This window comes from Ranitomeya imitator, chromosome 1 (assembly GCF_032444005.1).
Source record: "Ranitomeya imitator isolate aRanImi1 chromosome 1, aRanImi1.pri, whole genome shotgun sequence".
NCBI lineage: Eukaryota > Metazoa > Chordata > Amphibia > Anura > Dendrobatidae > Ranitomeya > Ranitomeya imitator.
In genome coordinates this window covers 282,275,935-282,301,832 of record NC_091282.1, presented here as the reverse complement: position 1 = coordinate 282,301,832, position 25,898 = coordinate 282,275,935, and the positions used below count along the sequence as shown (strand labels likewise).

At 41.3% G+C, this 25,898-nt stretch overlaps 1 protein-coding gene across 1 annotated transcript in view; it reads left to right on the top strand.

Annotated features, from left to right (window-relative positions):
- The window catches only part of GALNT9 (polypeptide N-acetylgalactosaminyltransferase 9), a 773,980-nt gene that overhangs the window by 737,022 nt on the left and 11,060 nt on the right, over positions 1-25,898 (top strand). The window contains exon 9 of the mRNA XM_069756073.1: positions 5,266-5,361. Within this exon, the coding sequence (XP_069612174.1) occupies positions 5,266-5,361 (96 nt within the window). The remainder of the gene's footprint in view (positions 1-5,265; positions 5,362-25,898) is intronic.

Below are 25,898 nucleotides of genomic sequence, written 5' to 3'. Positions count from 1 at the left end.
ATACGTGGCACCTATGGTTCCATCTGTGGAGCCTCCTGCCCCTGTTTTGGTGGAGGGGGAATTGGAGTATATTGTGGAGAAGATTTTGGATTCTCGTGTCTCTAGACGGAAACTCCAGTATCTGGTCAAATGGAAGGGTTATGCTCAGGAAGATAATTCCTGGGTTTTTGCCTCTGATGTCCATGCCCCAGATCTTGTTCGTGCCTTTCATGTGGCTCATCCTGGTCGGCCTGGGGGTTCTGGTGAGGGTTCGGTGACCCCTCCTCAAGGGGGGGGTACTGTTGTGAATTCTGTGGCTGAGTTCACTTCTGTGGTCACAAGTGGTATTGCAGTCTCTGGGCTTCCTCCCTCAGGTGTTTTGGTGAGCTCGTTGGCTGCCTTGCTATTTAGCTCCACCTGAGTCTGTCTTCCTTGCTCCTTGTCAATGTTCCAGTGTTGGATCTGAGCTACTGCATCTTTCCTTGGGCCTGCTGCTCTGCTAGATAAGTGCTTCTAGTTTGTTTACTGTTTTTTCTGTCCAGCTTGCTATTAACTTTTGCTGGAAGCTCTGAGAAGCAAAGGGGTGCACCGCCGTGCTGTTAGTTCGGCACGGTGGGTCTTTTTTGCCCCTTTGCGTGGTTTTCGTTTTAGGGTTTTTTGTAGACTGCATAGTTCTCTTTGCTATCCTCGCTCTGTCTAGAATATCGGGCCTCACTTTGCTGAATCTATTTCATTCCTACGTTTGTCTTTTCATCTTGCTAACAGTCATTATATGTGGGGGGCTGCCTATTCCTTTGGGGTATTTCTCTGAGGTAAGTCAGGCTTGTATTTCTATCTTCAGGCTAGTCAGCTCCTCAGGCAGTGCCGAGTTGCATAGGTAGTGATAGGCGCAATCCACTGCTGCTTATAGTTGTGTGAGGATAGATCAGGTACTGCAGTCTACAGAGATTCCACGTCTCAGAGCTCGTCCTATTGTTTTTGGTTATTGCCAGATCTCTGTATGTGCGCTGATTACTGCACGCTGTGTTGCCTGATTGCCAGCCATAACACTCTATTTCATGTTCAACTTTTTCTTCATTGTTCTTTTTATAGACTACATTAATTATTGGAGCTTTAGTGGATGCTGGACAGGATGTGGCATAATGTGTTCCGTCTATATAGATGGATAGAAGGTAGGGCTATTTGGGTTGGTTATCTGACAGTGAAAGCAAGTCTCATGATATTCTGCATTCTGCTCTCACGATATTCTGCATTCTGCGTTTGACAGCTGGCACATGTCCAGTCATCAGGAATGAATATGGGTGGTATCAATAACTGTAATGCAGATGTTGCAACTGACACATTTTCCTTTGGCCCCTGCTTGGCATAAAATTCAGTAACCTTGTCACATTCCTCTCTCCATGACTGCCTTCTGACTTCCTTTACCATCTTATAAAATGATTCAGGGTACTGTAAGACCTCATAATACCTGAGCCTGGGACGCTGCTCTCGACTCATTAACACATTCTTCCATACCTTCTTATCTAATCCTCCTCCCTTTGGGATTGGAGGTTTCTTAACATGCGTTTTCTTTTCTCGCTCCGCTATGAGTCATGTCTGTCTTATGTGTGTTGACTTACTACTCCCATCCATTCTATCTTCTGAATTCTGAGTGTGTCTGAGGGACATGTGTATCTAACTCTTGAGATAAGTTCACACGGGATTTTGAACAGTTGGATATGTGACTGTGAAAGCTGTATGTACTCCTTATGTCCAAGGAAAGGGGTCTTCAGTGATATTGTGATATCTAATTATTTTGAACACAGTGATATAGGAAGTTAGCTAACAATTACCACCAGGTTACTTAACAACTCTTGTGTACCCAGAAACTGCGTAGTCTAAAATACCAGAGAAATTGCTAGAATATTTGCTTCCACAACACTTTCATTTTAACAAAAATCATTTCAAAACTGTCTCACAGAAAAATGCAGTGATGTTAGTAAAACATTAACTAAAGAGTAACAATGGACTTTGGAATTCTCTTCCTACATGAATACGTTGTAACAACTAACTTTACAATGCTAAAGTATGCCAAACAAAACCGGTTATCTAATTTTCTAATCTCGCAACTTATATATATATAGAATTAATTGAAAACTTTAACCATATGCTAGTACGCCTCCTGCCGGCAAATCATACACAATACAAACATACAAAAGACAGCTTAAACTAGCATTGATATCAGATACCGCGAATCCTCGACACCAAAATGCTTCACAATTTACCTATTTATATGCCAGCCTGATTTGTAAGTCTAAAAATGGGTAAAACACACTTTAAGTAGACAGGGAGAGAGCAATCACTCAGTCACATCAATACAGCAATTGTAATTACCCTTCCACCCAAATAGAATAAAACCTATCAACTTATGCTGCAGCTAAAAGACCATCACCTTAGCCAGGTGATTTCCGGTGGGAACCCGCAAGAAGTCACCAACCACTTGGAGGCTGGAAACTCACTCAGAGTAATCAAGCCCCTACTCCCACTTGCCCAATGGGAGAGACACAGTTCAGACTTCTGGCGACCATCAGTCAAGCTGAGAGCAGGACCGAAACCAGAGTGACAGTGAATGTGCTCAGTACATCTCCCTATCTTTTCCTTTTCTGGCTGGCAGAGGTAACAATCAGGTATGCAAACAAACATCACAGCAAAACAGAGAGGCAAAGCAGATAAGGCAGACAATTAAGGAAATCGTGACCAGAGTGGGTTTTTGGTGCTAGGACTTGTCAGATCGGTCACTATGTTAGAGACTGACAGACGACTGACATTTATCTCAGCACGGAAACACTGGAGGGTTATAGGTAAGATGAATGATTTTCTTACCTAGTAGGAGGTGCACTTCTCTACCCTCGAGTGATCCGGTCCAAGATTGGAGGTCTTCTTTGCGGCTGGACAGGCCCGAACTTTCATCCTAGCCCCACGTTGGGTGCAAAATGTTAGGACACACGGGATGTGTGTGTTATCATCTTAATTGTCTGCTGCCAAATTGAATGTGAGATTTTTCGGCCCGGAGAAATACACAGCACAAGAGCAAGACGTGTCTAAAATGATTTCTGATTTATTGCCTGGCAAATACAGCTCTTTTATAAGAAAAATCTTGTGGTCTTAGTACATTAGATCATGGGTTATTCCAACTTAATAATTATTGCAAGTCACTATTGATCTCACATGTTCTATGTTATTATCTTTATTACTATAGGATCATTACTCTCTCCTTGACAACCTCCAATCTGGCTTCCGCCCCCACCACTCCACCGAAACTGCCCTGACCAAAATTACTAATGACTTTCTCACAGCCAAAGCTGACAGACAGTTCTCCATCCTCCTCCTTCTTGACCTGTCCTCTGCTTTCGACACAGTCGATCACTGCCTACTGCTACAGATTCTTTCTTCCCTTGGCATTAAAGACCTTGCCCTGTCCTGGATTACCTCATACCTTTCTGACCACACATTTAGCGTTTCCCACTACCACACCACCTCCTCATCCCGCCCTCTCTCTCTGTTGGAGTCCCTCAGGGCTCTGTCCTAGGGCCCCTACTTTTTTCCATCTATACTCTTGGCCTAGGACAACTCATAAAGTCCCACGGCTTCCAGTACCACCTGTATGCGGATGACACTCAGATCTACTTCTCTGGCCCAGATGTCACCTCTCTGCTGTCCAGAATCCCGAAGTGTCTGTCAGCCATATCTTCCTTCTTCACCTCTCGCTTCCTAAAACTCAATGTAGACAAAACCGAACTCATCATCTTTCCCCATCTCACGTATCCCCCTACCTGACCTATCTATTATGGTAAACGGCATCACGCTCTCTCCTGCACCTGAAATCCGCTGCCTCGGGGTATCTCTTGACTGCCTTGTCCTCCAAACCGCACGCCCAAATTCTTGCCACCTCCTGTCGCCTCCAACTCAAAATATTGCCAGAATCTGTTCCTTCCTCAGCCCACAATCTACCAAAACTCTTGTGCATGCCATCATCATCTCCCACCTCAACTACTGCAACACCCTTCTCTGTGGCCTCCCTGCTAACTCTCTTGCACCACTCCAGTCTGTCCTCAACTCTGCTGCCCAGCTAATCCACCTCTCTCCTCGCTACACCCCTGCTTCTCCCCTCTGCAAATCCCTCCACTGGCTCCCCATTCCCCAACGAATCCAGTTCAAACTACTAACACTGATCTACAAAGCCATCCACAAACCTGTCCCCTCCCTATATCTCTGAACTAATCTCCCAATACCTTCCCTCACGTAATCTCCCAAGACCTCCTATTCTCCGCCACACTTATTCGTTCCTCACACAACTGCCTCCAAGATTTCTCCCGAATATCCCCATCCTCTGGAATTCCATGCCTCAACACGTCCGACTATCTACCACCCTCGGCTCCTTCAGACGGAACCTGAAAACCCATCGCTTCAAGAAAGCCTACAGCCTGCAATAACCATTCTGCCGCCTCACCATCGCCTGAGCCGCCGCCTCACCATCGCCTGAGCCGCCGCCTCGCCATCGCCAGAGCCGCCGCCTCGCCCCTACCTTCTATGTCTTCCCCACTATCCCATAGAATGTAAGTCCGCAAGGACAGGGTCCTCTCCCCTCTGTACCAGTCTGTCACTGTAAACCTGCTTACTGTAATTGATATCTATAACCCTGTATGTAACCCCTTTCTCATGTACAGCACCATGGAATTAATGGTGCCATATAAATTAATAATAATAATAATTACTCTAATGATTATTGCTTTTAGGCTATCTCTGTACAGTTATCACCCTAATGACCTGCTTTAGGTCAGGCTGACATCTGTCTATGCACTTATTCTACTGATCTATGGTTTATCGGGGGATCAATTTCCCCATGTGCAGGTACATTCACTCTTGATATAACTGGGTGGATTATACAGCCTCTTAAAGTCCATCTGGACATTGGCGTATCTTGGTACATCCTGCTACAGAATAATAAACAGAACTAAGTTTTATGACAGTGAATCAGAAAACCATAAAGTTACATGATTCTAATATTCAGCAAAGCGTCCATATAAGTTTGATTTCAGTATATCTTCATATGCCATACATTCTCTCCTTAACACTACAACCTTGTGAAGGGTTGCACTAAGTGTTCACGGACAACAAAATTATCAAAAGAAGGAGGTTTGGTTCCCTGGTTCCTGGATTTTTCTGCATATTATGTGTAGAGTTATTATTTTTCTTTTATTACCCTACTGCAGTCTTTGACTCTTTGACTACTTCTTATCATTTCAGCTTCGGAATAGTAAAGCAACAGGTTATTGTTTGGATCAAGGTTCTGAAGATGACAACAAAGCCATTTTATACCCTTGCCATGGCATGTCCTCACAGGTGAGTATGGCATAGAGATTTTTGGTAATATACAATTGATTGACAACCTGTCCTGTACACACACAGTGCAGAACGGGCCACCAGGCAATGTCCCAGGGAATGATGACCGGGCCCTAACCTGTATAATGGGTCGTGACTGTAATAATATTAAAAAAATTAATAAATATAAGAGTTCAAATCAACCCCCTTTTGCCGCATTCAAAATAAACAAAAAAAAAACAAAAATCAAACATACCCATATTTGGTATCGCCAAGTTCACAATCGCCCGATCTTTCAATATAAAAAAATTAACCCAATCAGTAAAATGCGTAATGAGGAAAAAATTCAAAACACCAGAATTAAGTTTTTTTGGTCGCCTTTACATTGCAATAAAATGCAATGACGAGTGATCAAAAGATCATATATTCACCAAAATGGTATAAATAAAAACATCAGCTCGGCGCACAAAAAATAAGCCCTCAACCAGCCCCAAATGTAGATGCTACGGGTCTCGGGAAAATGGAGCCATTTTGTTTTGTTTTTTTTTGTTTTTTTCCAAAGCTTTGATTTTTTTCACCACTTATAAAAAAGAACCTAGACATGTTTGGTGTCAATCATAATGGCAGGTCAGCTTTAGCATTTAATGAACATGGTTAAAAAAAAGAAAAACATGCTGTGGTGACGGAGATATCTTCCAGGCAACACCCTCCCATATAAATCACCACGGTGTCCCACAATATAGAAATATTGGTACTTCTCAACAAATATAACACTGGAGTGACCACTGAATAAGTGGTCAGCTCAGTGAAGCTCACCAATTATAAAGTCATTTAAAATTTAACATTTATTAGAAATATATAAAAGATCCAAATAACCACTTGCAAAATACTTAAACACTGATAATAGCCCCAAATCAGAGGGGAACACCCACCCACAGGCCAACACATATGGGTTAATCAGGCAATCTATGAAATTAAACAACTACTGGCAAAGAAAGCTGTATCATGGAATTAGCCCAGACTGGAACACCTCAATCACATAGGCACACCCCTATAGTACCCATCAGATCTCCATATATAATAAGTGCAAGAACCGCATCCCAATAATAATGAACCAATGAGAACCACTACAAGTGCCAAGGAAACGGCATAGTGACAGCCCTGGGCGATGTATTAAACAGCCAACACCTTACCAGATGAGTGCCCGTATAGTGGATGTCCTCTTCCGGGGCCCCAAACACGGACAATAGCCCCAAATCAGAGGGGAACACCCACCCACAGGCCAACACTTATGGGTTAATCAGGCAATCTATGAAATTAAACAACTACTGGCAAAGAAAGCTGTATCATGGAATTAGCCTGGACTGGAACACCTCAATCACATAGGCACACCCCTATAGTACCCATCAGATCTCCATATATAATAAGTTCAAGAACCGCAACCTAATAATAATGAACCGATGAGAACCACTACGAGTGCCAAGGAAACGGCATAGTGACAGCCCTGGGCGATGTATTAAACAGCCAACACCTTACCAGATGAGTGCCCGTATAGTGGATGTCCTCCTCCGGCGCCCCAAACACGGACAATAGCCCCAAATCAGAGGGGAACACCCACCGGGTGCCGGAGGAGGACATCCACTATACGGGCACTCATCTGCTAAGGTGTTGGCTGTTTAATACATCGCCCAGGGCTGTCACTATGCCGTTTCCTTGGCACTCGTAGTGGTTCTCATCGGTTCATTATTATTGGGATGCGGTTCTTGCACTTATTATATATGGAGATCTGATGGGTACTATAGGGGTGTGCCTATGTGATTGAGGTGTTCCAGTCTGGGCTAATTCCATGATACAGCTTTCTTTGCCAGTAGTTGTTTAATTTCATAGATTGCCTGATTAACCCATATGTGTTGGCCTGTGGGTGGGTGTTCCCCTCTGATTTGGGGCTATTGTCCGTGTTTAAGTATTTTTCAAGTGGTTATTTGGATCTTTTATATATTTCCAATAAATGTTAAATTTTAAATGACTTTATGATTGGTGAGCTTCATTGAGCTGACCACTTATTCAGTGGTCACTCCAGTGTTATATAACACCCTCCCATAGTCTGGAAGAGGTCTGGAAGAGGTAATTTACTTTAAAGAAAAACATAGTTTCTCTGGAATAATCTTCAGATCGCAGATATCAAGGTACCATTTTATTCAGCTTCCTATAACCTGCATGCCCATATAGACAGCCTAGGATGATTGATCCTACTGACATATTCCTTTAAGTGAAGCAATGTTTTGCATATTCTGATTTTTCACCACTTTCGAACATAAGGCACAATAACATTTCAGGAATGGCTAAGAAATGACCAGAATCTCAAACAACCAGACACTTTTCAGGGATTTGGGGACCATAATGGTTTAATTGTCTTAAATTTTTTAGGCCCCAGTTAAAGACCTCCATGCTGTGACATTAGTCTCCAGCAGAGCTGATCTAGGGCTGCTAATGTCTTCACTGCTGGAGGCTATCAGCAATCACATTAATTTTGATTTCAAACTATTTGTACCATATGGTACACCAAAGCTGTCAACAAATATTATTGTAAGTTGCACGATAAGAAAATGTATTTTTCTAATGACATATAGAGCATCCATTTTTATACTTAATTTTGCCTTGTCATTTAGCAAGCTGATGAACAATGTGTATGATAGTTCTAGAACATCTTGTGTTGGTTATATAAAACTGATTACATCAGGTACTGTCTATTACTTTAATGATATGTAGAAAATTGTAAAGAAAAATCCACTTTTGCAGTAATCCAAGGGATAGGTCTGTACGATCTCTTATTTCCATTCTATTGTTCAATAGGGTTTACATTTTCCACAATGTTATACAGTGAGGCCGGCGTCACACACAGCGTAAAACAATACGGTCCGTATATTACGGCCGTAATACACTGAAAAGTCCCGAAAAAAGTGGTCCGTAGCTCCTCCGTAGGCAGGGTGTGTCAGCGTTTTTTGCGCATGGCATCCTCCGTATGTAATCCGTATGGCATCCGTACTGCGTGGTTTTCTCGCAGGCTAGCAAAACCAACATACCGCTATAGAAGTGATCCATGTGTCCCAAAAAGAAAAGAAAATATATATATACTGTCTATATATATATATATATATATATATATATATATATATATATATATATGTCAGTAGACACATATATTAGAGAGAAAAGCCGGTAATTCAGTGCGGTGTACAGTAAAATCACACTGACAGCTTACAGTAGAATAGGTAGAATAAATGTGTACACATAGAATAGGTATATATATATATATATATGTCAGTGAGACACATATATGTATATATATTAATATTTATTCCAGCGCTATACAGCTTGAAAGCCGGTAATTCAATTACCGGCTTTTTCTTTCTCCTTCCTAAAACCCGACATGATTTGAGACATGGTTTACATACAGTAAACCATGTCTTCTCTCCATTTTTTTGGCAGATTCCACACTACTAATGTCAGTAGTGTGTATCTGCAAAATTTGGCCGTTCTAGCTCTTAAAATAAAGGGTTAAATGGCGGAAAAAATTGGCGTGGGCTCCCGCGCAATTTTCTCCGCCAGAGTAGTAAAGCCAGTGACTGAGGGCAGATATTAATAGCCTGGAGAGGGTCCATGGTTATTGGCCCCCCCTGGCTAAAAATATCTGCCCCCAGCCACCCCAGAAAAGGCACATCTGGAAGATGCGCCTATTCTGGCACTTGGCCACTCTCTTCCCATTCCCGTGTAGCGGTGGGATATGGGGTAATGAAGGGTTAATGCCACCTTGCTATTGTAAGGGGACATTAAGCCTAATTAATAATGGAGAGGCGTCAATTATGACACCTATCCATTATTAATCCAATTGTAGTGAAGGGTTAAATAAAACACAAACACATTATTTAAAATTATTTTAATGAAATAAAAACAATGGGTGTTGCAGTATTTTATTCAACGCCCAATCCAGTCACTGAAGACCCTCGTTCTGTGAGTAAAAAAACATAATAAACCAACAATATACTTACCCTCCGCAGATCTGTAACGTCCAACGATGTAAATCCTTCTGAAGGGGTTAAAACATTTTGCAGCAAGGAGCTGTGCTAATGCAGGCTGCTCCTCGCTGCAAAACCCCAGGGAATGAGGCTAAAAATAGATCAATGATCTATATTTAGCTTTATTTGCGGTGAGGCGCCCTCTGCTGGCTGTTCATAGATCGTGGGAAATTACCTAGAAAGCTCCCTGGCTTTCTAGGTAATTTCCCACGATCTATGAACAGCCAGCAGAGGGCGCCTCACCGCAAATAAAGCTAAATATAGATCATTGATCTATTTTTAGCCTCATTCCCTGGGGTTTTGCAGCGAGGAGCAGCCTGCATTAGCACAGCTCCTTGCTGCAAAATGTTTTAACCCCTTCAGAAGGATTTACATCGTTGGACGTTACAGATCTGCGGAGGGTAAGTATATTGTTGGTTTATTATGTTTTTTTACTCACAGAACGAGGGTCTTCAGTGACTGGATTGGGCGTTGAATAAAATACTGCAACAACCATTGTTTTTATTTCATTAAAATAATTTTAAATAATGTGTTTGTGTTTTATTTAACCCTTTACTAGTATTGGATTAATAATGGATAGGTGTCATAATTGACGCCTCTCCATTATTAATTAGGCTTAATGTCACCTTACAATAGCAAGGTGGCATTAACCCTTCATTACCCCATATCCCACCGCTACACGGGAATGGGAAGAGAGTGGCCAAGTGCCAGAATAGGCGCATCTTCCAGATGTGCCTTTTCTGGGGTGGCTGGGGGCAGATATTTTTAGCCAGGGGGGGGCCAATAACCGTGGACCCTCTCCAGGCTATTAATATCTGCCCTCAGTCACTGGCTTTACTACTCTGGCGGAGAAAATTGCGCGGGAGCCCACGCCAATTTTTTCCGCCATTTAACCCTTTATTTTAAGAGCTAGAACGGCCAAATTTTGCAGATACACACTACTGACATTAGTAGTGTGGAATCTGCAAAAAAAATGGAGAGAAGACATGGTTTACTGTATGTAAACCATGTCTCAAATCATGTCGGGTTTTAGGAAGGAGAAGGAAAAAGCCGGTAATTGAATTACCGGCTTTCAAGCTGTCTAGCGCTGGAATAAATATTAATATATATACATATATGTGCCTCACTGACATATATATATATATATACCTATTCTATGTGTACACATTTATTCTACCTATTCTACTGTAAGCTGTCAGTGTGATTTTACTGTACACCGCACTGAATTACCGGCTTTTCTCTCTAACAGCGCTGCGTATTTCTCGCAAGTCACACTGCTTGTCCGTGTGTAATCCGTATTTTTCACGCTTCCATAGACTTTCATTGGCGTATTTCTTGCGCAGTACGGTGACAAACGCAGCATGCTGCGATTTTGTACGGCCGTAGAAAGCCGTATAATACTGATCAGTAAAATACGGCAAATAGGAGCAGGGGCATAGAGAATAATTGTGCCGTATTTTTTGCGAGTTTTACGGACGTAGATTCTGCGCTCTTACGTCCGTAAAACTCGCATGTGTGACGCCGGCCTGACTCACATTACTCTCTGTTCAAAATGGGGCTCAAAATCTAATCTCCCTATGTGAAACATACAACTTACAATTTCATACAAAGCTTATTATCAATTTCTCACCACTACTTAAAGGGGTTGTCCACTATTAAGACCACCACTTTTTAAATCAAATGTTCGGCCCCGATAAAGTAATAAAACATATACTCATCTCCCGTGCCAGCGTCGTTCTCATGGTGTCGGCACTCGCTTTCCTGGGAGCTTTGATGCTGTGTTGTGACATGAGACACTGGCACCCTGTCAGCGCTGATGTCATTGTCTCTGCCTTCAGAGAAACTGATCATGAAGAGGAAGCTGGGAATCAGCTGTAGCCTAGACTTCATGTTCAGTTTGTCCGATGGCACAGAAAGTGACATTAGTGCTGATTTGGTGTTGTTGTCATGTGTAACAACAACTGCATCACAGCCCCGGGAGAGCAAGTGCCGACCCCAAGGGAAGGACACCGACACGGTAAATGAATATAGGTTTTATTATTGTATCATGGCATGAAATTTGGTTTTAGAATGGGTTTTCCTAGTAGTGGACAACCCTTTAATATCAGTTTTTTAATTGTTGGAGCATGGGCGTACCCAGGATCAAAACTGGGGGGGGGGAGCCATGGTCGTTCAGATTGTAAAATTTTAGAATGAAAAAGGTGAATGAAATGAAAATTTATGAAAATTGTATATAATTATAGCAGTGCTCTATTAGTTATTACAATTATTTGCTTGCAAAACAAATTTGAATTTTATTCTAATTACATGTCTTATACTAATATAATTTTTCTTGGTTCTGAAGAAAACTTGTTCAAAACTTTCGCTTCAATTAAGTCCTGATTTTCCTTGAAGAATTTCCGATGGACCCTCATCAAACACAATCCAGTCAGTCTATCCTCTCCCATTGTACTTCGAAGCCAGGTCTTTACCCTTCGAAGGGTACTGAAAGATCATTCAACAGTAGCTGTGGTGGATGGGAAAACATATAAAATGAAGAGTGCGTGCTTTGTTGCATGGAAAAAAATTTTTGCCTCCTCCAAAAGTGCAGCCACTTCAATGTACTTTAATTTGTCTTCTGCTAAATCCTTGTTTTTCCACAGGTTATACCACAAGTCTAATTCTACAGAGATATCATCCATCCCATAAAACTCCATGAAAGACTTTGCATTTTTTTCCAAATCTTTTGAAGCCATTTTTCGCATGTATGAAGGATGAAGATAGGATAAGGCAAAAGCATGTGCATTTTGGTGGGAGAATCTAACATTCAAAGATAAAGTTAGGAAGTCAAGATAAGGGATGATCAACGACCGTCTCCAGTATTCAATTGCAGTCTCAGATGGATTATTTCTGTGTAATTGCTTTTGAGTGATTCGTGGTACTGATAACTCAACCCTGAGTTTCTCTGGGATATCAAGTGATTTTTTAAGTAATTCATCATAAACATGCTCAATTTCTTGTAGGTCCTTCTTAATGACATCATGGATTTGGGCAATATGTTTAATCACCATAATCAAATCCATATTTTTACCTTGTAGAACGTTCACAACGGGTCCCAAAATCGCAGAGTATTTTGCAATTGATAGGCAGATTTTCTTGTAGTATAGTTTCCTTTGACCGAGAGATGTTCTAGTGCTTTTACGAGTTCACGGAGGCTTTCTGAAAATTTTTCTATGCTCTTGTAATTCTCAGACCATCTTGTCTCACAGTGTCTTGATAGATTGGGAACTAAATTCCTGCAGGCTGGCGACTCAGGAAAGAAGGTTATTGTATCCTTAACCGTTGCAATTGTGTTTCCTACTTCTTGTAGATTGCTAGCATCATTGACCACAAGATTTAGTTTGTGGCTTGAGCAATGGAAAAATAAAGATTTACAGTACTTTTTCTTTAGAATGGCTTGCACACCACCTTCTTTTCCAGCCATCATAGAACAATCGTCAAATCCGAATCCAACATAATTCTCTGCTGAAAAATTCTGATCAACTAAACAAACTCTCAATTGCGCTAACGATTGTACGGGCATCTTGAGATTTCAGCTCAACATAGCTTACAAATTCCTCTCTGATTTTTTCTTGAGTCTCATCATAAAACAGCAATCTGATAGAAAGCTGTTCTTTTCCAGTGATATCTGCTGTTTCATCAGCCATTACAGCTTAAGCTTTTACTTGTTCACAATATTCGATAATTCTTTCTTTGACAACTTCACCACATAATCTTATAATCTCATTTTGAATTTTTGGTGAAGTATAGACTGCAGTGTTTCGACATCTCCCTAAGTGACTCTTTAGCGTCTCATCACCACAGTCAATTCTCAAATTTAAAAGGTCAAAGAAAACCCCCTCATCTCCTTCTTTTCCTCTAAGTGGCAAATCATGAGTTCCACAAAATATGATTCAAGAAATAATTGATTACAATATTGGTTTGTTTGCTTTTTTCAATCATCTTCTGGTGACCACTTTGCAACTGGACGTCAACTGGAACATTTTCATGGAAAGCTTTTGCATCAGCTGTTGAAGTTTTGTGGTAGTGACTGCCGACATGCTTTCTACAATCTTCATGTATATCTTTAAACCTCATGTATTGCCTTACCATGAATGACCCTAAAACTCCTTTAACTGTACCAATAACAGGAGGAAACAGAACACAGTGCATACAAAAAGCACCTTTCAAACGACTTGAGTACACCAACCAAGGAGTATATTGATTTAACCAGCAGCAGTTAAATTTCCTTTTCAAATGTCTGGCATCAGAATCAAAATTGAAATTTGATGGTGGAACCCAGGGATTTATAAGCAATTCCTTCCTTCTTTCTGGTGGTAACTTAAGGGTGTGACCAATGTCATTTTCATGGTAGCCATCGCATTTTTCAATTGTTGTAGAGGTCCCCGTCCCAGGGACAGCTACGTGTACAGGTGAAGAATTACTAGACCCTTGTTCCATAATCGACTCTGAATCTGATGGTTCGGTCAGTTTAGTTCCATCTTCATCACCATCATTGCTTTCACTTCCACTACTGTCATCTTCATAATTTTTCCGTTTGAGAGGTTTTCTGACTAAAAATCATGGAAATTAACATAGTGCAGTTTGTAGGTGATTTATCTTTCATACATGCTAAAAAATTACGCGGATAGCGCATTTACACCTTTATCAACTACCATGAACTTAACCCCCTTATCTACAAAGAAAGATAGACTCAGCATTTGCGAATTCAACATTTGCGAGGTTTTCCTGGAACATAACCCTTGTGAATGTTGAGGGATTACTGTACAGATAAAATATACGTATTCTAGCCCTTAACGCAAAACCTTCACATTTTAAGATGTTATGTTATTTTACAATGGGTACTATTTTAGTATAAAATTAAGTAAAGTTGGTCAATGTATGTTTATATTATAGACCAGTGATGAGCGAGTGGCGTAACCTTCACACTCGCTATTCTCGTAACTCATACTTTTTAATACTCGCATATTCATCCGAATAGCAAGTACAGTGTAAAGGTACCTTCACACTAAGCGACGCTGCAGCGATACCGACAACGATGTCAATCGCTGCAGCGTCGCTGTTTGGTCGCTGGAGAGCTGTCACACAGACAGCTTTCCAGCGACCAACTATGCCGGTAACCAGGGTAAACATCGGGTTACTAAGCGCAGGGCCGCGCTTAGTAACCCGATGTTTACCCTGGTTACCATCGTAAAAGTAAAAAAAACAAACACTACATACTTACCTTCCGCTGTCTGTCCCCAGCGCTGTGCTTTCCTGCACTTACTGTGAGCACAGCGGCCGGAAAGCAGAGCGGTGACGTCACCGCTCTGCTTTCCGGCTGGCCGACGCTGACACAGGATGCAGGAGGAGTGCAGAGAAGCAGAGAAGCAGAGCGCCGGGGACAGACAGCAGAAGGTAGTAGTGTTTGTTTTTTTTACTTTTACGATGGTAACCAGGGTAAACATCAGGTTACTAATCGCGGCCCTGCGCTTAGTAACCCGATGTTTACCCTGGTTACCAGTGAAGACATCGCTGAATCGGCGTCACACACGCTGATCCAGCGATGTCTGCAGGGAGTCCAGCGACTAAATAAAGTTCTGGACTTTCTGCAGCGACCAACGATCTCCCAGCAGGGGCCTGATCGCTGCTGCGTGTCAAACACAATGATATCGCTAGCCAGGACGCTGCAACGTCACGGATCGCTAGCGATATCGTTGTGAAGTTGTTTAGTGTGAAGGTACCTTAAGTCAATGAGTGATTGGCTCCACCAACACACATTCGGCCATAAACTGAGTCTGTCCGGGACAGGGCGGGAGGGGGGCTTTTCACATTTCTACTATATAAAACACCTTGTACTGCCTCCCAGACAGAGCTTAACATTCAATCTGCCCTCACTGAGGTGCCAGCTCACTTTATGTAGTGAAGTCAATTTACGTCAGATCGATAATGATCGTCACATCACTCATGAGCCCCAGCGTTACTCGCCGAGTAATGAGTATCGCGAATACCGTACTATTCGTGCAAATAGCGAATAGTAATGATTACATTTGCTCATCACTATTATAGACCTATTGGAAAGCATGGAATTTATGGTTAAATGTCTTGGCTGGGTTGCTTCCTCTCAATTTCCTTTTCTACAGAAATTACTTAACTTACCTTTTTGGAACCAGTTTCTTATATCTATTTAGGCAGTCTCGATGTCTTCTAAATGTAAATAAGAAGGTAAACTAATACATTTTAACTGGAATAAATTTGAATGATTAGTTGTTTCAAAGAAACAGGTGTGCTCACATGCTGCGTATTTCTGCATTTACGCAGCGCTATTTAGCGCTGCATTAATGCAGTGAAACGCAGCTCCGTAATGCATCCCAGCAAAATCAATGGCTTTTGCTGAAATGTGTTCACATGGTCCGTCTTTTTGAGCTTTCTTTCTGTGCTTTTTACTCACCTCGTTGGGTTCCCATGGTGATCGCTCCTCATCCGACACCATAGGACCTGGCACAGGACCTTAAACAGCACCATGTGACCTAAGGACGTCACTGGTCACAAGGTGCTTCTGGGTCCTAGATCCCACACTTGCTGCGGCCCGGTGGGGCATCAGAAGACACTGGTGGTCACCGGGAGAGCACTGTGAGGTAAGTATAAAGCGCAGGAAGAATAATAATTAATTTTTTTTGCTTATAGGCAGGGGTGAACATAGCCACACTGCTGCCTGAGAACTTCAAAACGGCACCCCCCTACAAACACATATACAGCCGTCCATAGGGCTCTCATCTCATATACAGCTCCCCAATGGCCCATAGGGCTCCCATATCATATACAGCCCACCATAGGGCTCCCATATCATATACAGCCCCTATAGGGCTCCCATATCATATACAGCCCACCATAGGGCTCCCATAATGTATATGATATGGAAGCCCTATGGGGGCTGTATATGATATGGGAGCCCTATGGGGGCTGTATATGATATGGTAGTCCATCTCATATACAGCCCCCCATAGGGCTCCCATACAGTCCCCCCTAGGGCTCTCAGTCCCACATCATATGCAACAGCTCCCCACATTATCTATCAAGTCACTGTCTGATTTAACAAGTATTTAAATTTTTTTTACTTTGTCTTCTCTTCTCCTAGCAGCTCCAGCAGGACTCGGGGCACTCAGTGATGATGTCATCACTGACTCCAGTCCCCGCCGTGCTGATCTGCAGTGCAGAGCAGCCGGCAGACACTGAGGAATGGAATAAAGCTCCTCCTAGCAGCTGTGGGTGCCCTCCACTCCGCCGATGCATCATGCCATCCTGGCGCCCTGCCCTCTGCTTACTGCCGGCACTGCCTGAGGCAACTGTTACCATTACCTACTCAGACAGGTGGCGGTTGGTAGCCTTATAATGATAGGTGTGCGCCCCTGCTTCTAGGGGGGGCAGCTGCCCCCCCTTCCCCTTGGTGGGTACGCCCATGTGTGGGAGTAAATCCATGTAAAATGCATTAAAATGTTTCCCTTGATGAAATTGGTAACAAAGCAAAAAATCTGTATATAGAATGTGAGTCATACAGATGATCCCACTAATAATTAATCATAACAAAGCAAAAAAGTGGAAAATAAAACATAACTTTTAATACACTAAAGTCATAAAATCACGTCACCCAAGTGAATATAAAACACAGAAGGGCCAAGTCTCAACCATATGTGAAGGATTAGAGATACAAATGAGCCCAAAATAGGATTAGTAAAATTCCGACAGTAATTGCGGAACCTCTATTACTGAGACAGGGATCACAAGGTGCTATACCCAGAAAAATGAGAGACAGCACCAATCCCTATATCCTCAGGCGCATACATAGACAATAAACAATTTGCTTAGCATGTACTGTAAGAGATGCTTATTGTAACTTTTAAACAAACTATATGATATGATATATGATATACAGAAGGTTTGACGAATAATAAGAGGGATTAAGAAAGCATGGAACGCCCGACTGGAAGTAGCAGTAACTAGTATGTGCTTATCTGCTTTTTTTCACACTTGGTTTCCTATTTAAGTATGGCCCTGGCTGAGTCACTCTCTGCAGGACAGCATAGAGGGTGGCAGGACTTTTTGTCCCTCCTTTACCAGCACTTAGCAACACCTCCTTATACAAGCAGGTCCCCTGATGACTTGAGCTTGGAAGAAACGCGTCGGGTGACAAGAAAGGGAGTGTGCAGGGCATGTGCATACAGGGGTAGCTATGGACTGCCCTTGTCAGGGCAGGAGCTTTGGGGATAGCTTACTGTTAGCCTCATAGGGATTGACATAGGGATTGTCATCTCTGCTTTACCCGGGTGTTTATCGGACGTGGAAACATCTGGTGCTCCTATGCCTGCCTGATGGAATTGGTGAGACCGTTCCTTTTAGTTTGTTTAAAAGTTACAATAAGCATCTCTTACAGTACATGCTAAGCAAATTGTTTATTGTCTATGTATGCGCCTGAGGATATAGGGATTGGTGCTGTCTCTCATTTTTCTGGGTATAGCACCTTGTGATCCCTGTCTCAGTAATAGAGGTTCCGCAATTACTGTCGGAATTTTACTAATCCTATTTTGGGCTCATTTGTATCTCTAATCCATCACATATGGTTGAGACTTGGCCCTTCTGTGTTTTATATTCACATAGGTGACGTGATTTTATGACTTTAGTGTATTAAAAGTTATGTTTTATTTTCCACTTTTTTGCTTTGCCTTGATGAAATTGAAAACCAGTATGCCAGAGTCCAATGCCACCATGCTGCAATCCAAGCCAGCATATGCCTAATGTATGGCAATAGAACCGGACAAAATATTCAGATTCTAATTCTTCATGCACTGTTACCTGCAACATGCACACAATTTCCCCCTGTAAAGCAATGTTTGCTTTTCTTTTTTATGTCTATAAAATGCATTTACAGTAAGTTCACAAAAAGTTTTCTGACAAAAAGTTTGAAGTGGAAATTGTCATAAAAATGCTAAATACTTTTTGAATGCTATTCCAATTGATTTCAATGGGAAATACACTTTGCTGCTTATTAGAGATGAGCAGATCAATTGAAATTTGAATTGAAATTAGCCAAAAATTCAATTTGGCGTGAATCAAAATACTAAAAAGCTTCCAATAGGTATATACCACTCCTAGTTTTTATTTGGGGAGAGTGACGTGCATTTCATTTTAGTATGATCTGTATAATCCATTTACCCAGAGAATCTGCAGATGGAATCAAATTCTGCTGTAAAAATTGCTAGACCTGCACCTGGCTGTGCTCCACTGGAACATGCTGATCTGTGATTATTCAGGTACTGGCCACCACTGTACAAGGTATGAGAATCCATCCTGCAGACTGAGATAGACCATGTGATGCCCTAGCTGCAGGAGAAGTCCACACAGCCATATAACACATCGTTAGTTCACTGTCAAATGCTTCAGCACGGTGAGAAAGGTTGCCAGGCCAAATTTTTTATTCTTATGATTCTCACTAATCAAGTGTTGGAATTATTTGGCATCAAAAACCCAAATTTCATGAAAATGTACTTGAAGTCGATGCTCTGCAGATTGATCAGCATATCTCTATGGTTCGGGCAAGAAGATTTTAGTGAATTTATTTCTGTCCAGGTTTTCAAAACCTCACCATGCAAACAAAGAAGTCACAGGTGATCCTATTTCAACACTGTCAAGTCGATGCAAAAACGTGTGGACTAAGAACACATCAAAAACCTCTTCATAACATGCCATGTAAAAAAAACACATGAATTCCTAAAATGAATTTAATTTGAAAATCACATCAGATTTGTTGTCTCAAAAATACGCTGTGTGAAGGTAACCTCAAAGATAAATGCATTTCTTCACTTTCCTGCAGGCTGTAGCTCTACTTTCCTTGTTGTCAAACTATGTCTAAATGTTCAGAAAACTCCTCAATCACCCAAAATCTGATTAGTGTCCTGAAGGACATTTATTACCTATCCACAGGGTAAAGTAATAAATAAGGCAATGAGTGTCTGGGGTTTCCACTGATGGGATCAACACATTATAAGATTAGGGTTCTAAGCATAGCTCAGGCATGGAACCAGCTGCTTTATTCAGAATCTGTGGGTCAGACAAAAAAAAAACCTGAGCTCCAATCTGAGTGTCACGCCGTTAACGGCGATAAAGGGGCAGGACGGCGTACTGGGACCCGCACCTGTCCCTGCCACTATAATGGGGCCCTGGCTTTACCTTATCTCAGGGGTACCTATAATGGTTAGGAGGCCTGAGCCGCCAGCGTATCCCTGTCTCCTGTGCAGGCCCTATCAGTGGCCCCCTCTCCCCCCAAGGGAGGTGGACTGCACCAGTGTATAAATACGACAATTAAACAGGGTATACAGACAAGGTAGCTAAAAGTCTCAAACTCACCAAATGCTCACACAACCACAGAGGAAACACAGAGAAGGGAAGAGAAGGAAAAAACTAGGAAGGAAAATAGGTTTAACATGAAACCAAAACAGCAGACACCAATCTCTGTAAATAAACCTCCAAGCTCCTAATACCACGCTCCTTCTCACTCCAAGCCAGGCAGCAGAACTGATCACTGACAACAGTTGTAGACAAAGCTGAGTCTATATAGGAGTGGAGATTACCAAAACCAAATCAGCTGAGAGACATAGCTCTCAGTAACTTCAGTAACAAGGTTTAACTCCTGCCCTGCTGGCACAAGGCAGCCAGGTCAGAATTCAGGAGAAGAGCTTCTGTTCATCGTGTGTGAACGAGGCCCAGAGCGCTGCAGTTCTCTGGAACCTCTCTGTCGCTGTAGCCCCGTGACACTGAGAATATGTGATAATTGTCCTTTTGGCTCACAAAGTCTTTACCATGGAGGAGAGTATGCAGTTGCATTGTCCTGCCCCCAAAATGTGAGTGATGCTGTCTACTGCTGAGAGGGAGAGGGAGAGGGTGAAGACAGTGAAGGAGAAGCAAACATATAGCTTTTTATTAGCATAGCTTAATAAATAAATCCAATATCACTGGACAACTGGCAACATCTCCAGTGAATAAATAATTAAATTAGCAAAGGGGCAAAAGTGGCTGGAAAAACAAACATTATGTATTTTTTTTGCAAGCAAAGGAGCACTGAAATATGGGGGAGACGATAATGGCCCCTAAGGTAAACAGTATATGTCTAGATTAACTGGGACCCCATATGATAATGGAAATACAATATTTCCATGTCATAACTATAATAATCTGATATCAACACTATCCACAGATATATCTGTTATTGGGGGACGTAATTGTTTCTGTGGGTTCAAGTGCCAAGGTTTTCAGCCTTGGGAACCACAGATGTGTACGGTATATATAAATCGGAATTGTGGATTTATCATAGTCATGTTTGGTGTGTCTATTATAATGAAAGTTTGCTTGAAAATATGGAGATCATATTGTTCCACTAGGCAGTTCCATTAGGAAAGTATAACAAATCAGATTTATGTCCTTGTATCCTTCTTGTCTTGCATACAATTAGCCATCCTCCTCACACCAAATTAGTAGGTGGGGTGAAGGGTGTGGATGAAAGCCTGAAAAATATTTAATTCAGAAAAAATCATGGTCATATCCAGGAGAGAAGTGAATTGTACATTTGACCTAATTTATGTGGTGATCTCCTCTTCTTCATTTATCCCTGATTGTTTTACATTATTTGAGCCGTTTATATATGTCTTATTGTTATTTCATCATTTTTAAACTTTGTAAGCACTGTACTTTTTTTTTTTTTATAAAAAAAAAATCAAAAATGTAAAGTTAGTTATTTGCTACTCTAAACATAACCACAACATTGAAGAGGGAAAATAGAGTCTGGTTGTATTACCCTGTGTCATAGAGAAAAATTAAAATCCATAAGAAATCTCCGGAGAGGGGACATATCACTCTCACATTTAACATATTAACATATGGGATTAATTATAAGCTAACGAAGAGAGAAAACTAATTATTATTAGGAAAGTGTGAGTGAGAGCTGATATTTCCATCTCAGTTGAAGTATTTCCCTGACGTTTGGAGGCAGCGGAGTTGCATCCTCTTGACAAACTGGTGGCAGTAGTTGGATATGCGTTATCTCTCTGTTATCATCTGTGACAAAGTGGTAACAGTGGTGGGATCTGCATGACCACCCGGTTGTTATTCCTGACAACTGGAGGAAGCGAAGGGATCTCCGTGACACCCTATATATGCCAGAGTGCAAGAAATGTAATAATCAGGAGCTTAGAAAAGTTGGTTGTGCATGTGTAATAGTGAGTTACTGATGGCAGACATCTCACTGGTGCACTTAGATTGTGTTAGCTTAGGCCGGGTCACACTAGCAAGAAATACAGACGAGTGCTATGCAATAATAAAAATCGCATAGCACTCGGACCAATGTTAATCTATGGGGCAGCTCCTATCATCCGATGTTTTCTCGGCTGTATTGTACGTATGAGAGAAATAGGAGCATGCTGCGATTTGCACCGTATATCGGCCGAGAATCGCCAATGATAGGCTATGGGTGCGAGAAAAACTCGTACACCACACGGACCATCAGTGTGACTTGCGAGAAATGCGCACTGGTGTCCTTTAGAAAAGCCAGCAATTCAGTGCCGTGTACAGTAAAATCACACTGATAGGTTACAATAGAATAGATAAAACAAATGGCTACACATAGTATAGGTAGATGTATATATGTGAGTGTATGTCAGTGACACATATGTACAGTATTATATATATATATATATATATATGTATATATATATATATATATAGACTGTATATATGTTTTCACGAATATTTGAGCCCATGGATCCATTATATGTCCATTTTGCAAGCCGGCGAGAAAATCTCGCCATACGGATGTCACACAGATGCATATATGCGAGAAATTGCATCCTCGTACTGCACACGGATGACATACGGATCACTGTTCAGGGAACATTTCTGCGATTCTCATCTGTGTAAAACGGACTGATTTTTTTATACGTTGTGTGTGACTCCAGCCTTAGTGTGATAGGTGATTGGATAAGTGTGACAAACGGAGTCCCCATTTACAATCATATCTCTGCTGCAAGTGTGCAGTGCTCATGACATAATTTGTCACCTGTTTCATGCTGTCCTAATTATGGTCTTATACAGGGTGGAGCGCGGTAATTTGCTTTTTTGCACTGCATGCTGTGGCGGCACTGTCGGTCGAAGAGAGGGGAGAGTGGGTGTGGCTTACAGTGGCTGATGGGAGATTTGTATTCCTCTGCCTTTCAGTTGCCATCATGCAGTGGACACGTGAGGAGAGGTCATTTTGTGTTGAAGCGTATTTTTCAAATGCTCACTCGATCATTGCAGTGCAGCGTGCTTTTCATTTACAATTCGCTGTTCCTCCACGCGGACGTGTTCCTGGACGGCAATCAATTGTAAATTGGGTGAATGCATTCAGAACAGCAGGGAATGTGTCATGTGTACGAAGGGGACCTGAGAGAAGGATTACAACACCACAAAACATCGAGAGAGTTAGAGCAGAAGTACTGCAATCTCCGAAACGCTCTGCTCGGAAGCAATCATTTGCTCTTGGCATTTCAAGACGTTCTCTCCACCGGATTTTTTTTTTTCAGGATAATGGTCGTGCCATAACTGTGAACTCCGAACGGTACTTGTCTATGATACAGGATTATTTTCAGCCGGCTCTTGAGGCAATGGAACTAGAGGATACATGGTTCCAACAGGATGGTGCCACTGCACACACAGCGAGGGTTACCATGAATTGTTTGAGGCAAATGTTTCCTGGACGGCTTATCTCTTTGAGGGGAGATGTGAACTGGCCAGCACGCTCACCAGATTTAGCCCCATGCGATTTTTTCCTTTGGGGTTACCTGAAGTCTAAGGTGTATATCAACCGTCCCAACACCTTGGAAGACCTAAGGAACAATATTGAAGCTGAAATTGGCAGAATACCAGTGGACATGCTTGTTAGAGTTCATGAAAACTTCAGAAAACGTATGCAGCAGTGTGTGGATAGCGAAGGTCGACATTTGCCAGATACACTATTTAATACCATGTAATTTAAAAATTCCATTACTGTTCAGTATAATTAAAATATAAAATAAATTTTTCTAATGATCATAATTTTTTTAATTCATTCCCAAATCAGCAAATTACCGCGCTCCACCCTGTACATAACCAAAATCCAAAAAGAAAAAGTGGACTCACAAGGAAGGACATATAGTGAGTTAAATAGGATTTCAGCTGCTTTTGCTTATTATTACATCTGCTGGTTATTATTTATTTATTTTTTTACTTGGCACTGTCAGCTTACTTTAAGCGGTGCAGGCATATTGACACTTTGTCTTAAGGATATTGAAACTCTTAGAAATAGGTTTTTTGCTGCTAATATGTATTATCATATATTTGCGATGTTTTGCATTCCATTCCATTTCCATTATGGTAGGGTGTTTTTTGGTATGATATGTCCTAATTATGGGTAGCATGAATCAGATCCTGGTTACACAATTGCAGCCAGTTATATTATTCTGAGAAGATATACTTTAAAAATCCAGCTAGTCACCATAACTGGAGATGAGACTAGCCTACCTTTCCACCTGGCTGACTTCTCATAATGTTGCTTCAGGTGATTCACAGGTCTTTGGCCATGTGTACATGTGAAATAGACCTGTTAGTTTCATCTCTAGTTGTGGTTCCGGCCAGATGGTCAGAGATGATTTCAGAGAAAATTATACTTGGCTGTAATTGTGCAGACAGGTTGTGATTCATGATGTCAACAGTTTGGTAAGCCTAAATCAGGTGACAAGTTCCCTTTAACATTTTTAGCGGCGTAGTATTGATGATTAAGTTTGCCGCACACATTAGATTGCTTCCATCCAAATTATAGTTTGTCAGATCATTCAGCTTGCAGCTTTCTCTGCTGGCTCTTCCATACACAGGAGAACTTGTGTGCTCCATGAGAGAGCCATCGGCAGACGTGGACACAATATAAAATTGGCAGTCCGATATTGGACATGCTTGATCAATATTCTCACCTCAACAATAAATTGTCCAGGGCTCCCATACACATTTAACTAACTAGACGATATCACAGGGTTCGGTCGACATTAGTCTAATGTGTATGGGGGGCATAAACACTGACTGTACAGAATCCAAGACACATCTAGAGCTGCCTGTATGAAGGTAATCTATAAGTTTATATTAATACATGCTGGTCTCAGCTAATATTTGTTGAACACAGGTTTGTCTTTAACCCAATACTTGGGTTACCTGAAGTAACTGAAATATATGGGTATTTATGTAATTAAGACACGAAGAACATCAAGTCTGGCTTATCATCGTCTATAAATGAATATTGCTTCTCTAGTTTATTGTGCAAACACATCTTAATAGCGTTTCCTGTCTGTTTCACTATATTTACCCAAGCATAAATTCTCCTATTACCATCAGTAGCACTGCCCTATAAATTTAAGATAATGCTCAGCTGAACACTTTGTTTTCATAATGGCTATTTGTGAATGTCGTCTTCTCCGCAAAGATATTCATTCCGCTGTTTATTCTTCCTTTTGTAAAAAGAATACCAATTACAAATACTGGACAGATTTTATTTGCATAAAGAATAAAAGTCGAACTGTTTATTTTCAAATAAAGAAAAAAGCATTACTAGAAATTAAAGTAATAATAATATGGCCCTGAGGACCGACCATTGCAAGTGCAACAATGGTTTGCAGAAACTAAGTTAACTACAGAAGAAAAAATGTCTGTCAACCTTGAGTGGCCAAACACACTCATCAGTCTCCCACCAAAATTCCTTCTAGAGAACATGGCTCAGTCAGCCAGTGACTCATTTATCTTGATTGATCCACTTCACTTGCTCTTGAGCTCAGATTTCCTTAAATTCTCAGCCTGCATGCATTGCTCAAGGATTAGACTGAGCAGTTCTACTTTGTATTGTCTATTTTCCTCAACCTACAAAGCATAAATCAGAGTTAAAGCGTACGTTAAAACTAGGTTCTTAAATCCATAGTTTGTCATTTTCAAAGCATTTGAGATATGAAATATTGCTGGCTGCACAACTTATTTGGGGTTTTTAGACTTTAAAGAGATCAGAACACTTATTTTGACAGTTTCTGGATAGATTGATGGGCAATAGAGGTGATGACTTAAAGTTTAGAGATCTGGGGTCAGTCTGCTGCAGCACAAGTGTCAAATTTGTCCATGTATTGAGTCATAAATCAGGTGTTAGATTGAGGTATTGTGTTACTGAAAAGAACATTCTTACATGTTTAAATTCTCAAACTTTCCTCTTGTTCTTAAAATTGCCTTCTAGTGATAAGAGTTTTTAAATCTCTCATACTGTGTCCTGGTTCAGAGATGGCTTTATCCATGATGAAATCCAGCTTCTTCCTTCTGTCTGTATGTGGTCTTTTCTATAATTTTACTTTTTGTTTAGTTTCCCAATATAGTTTC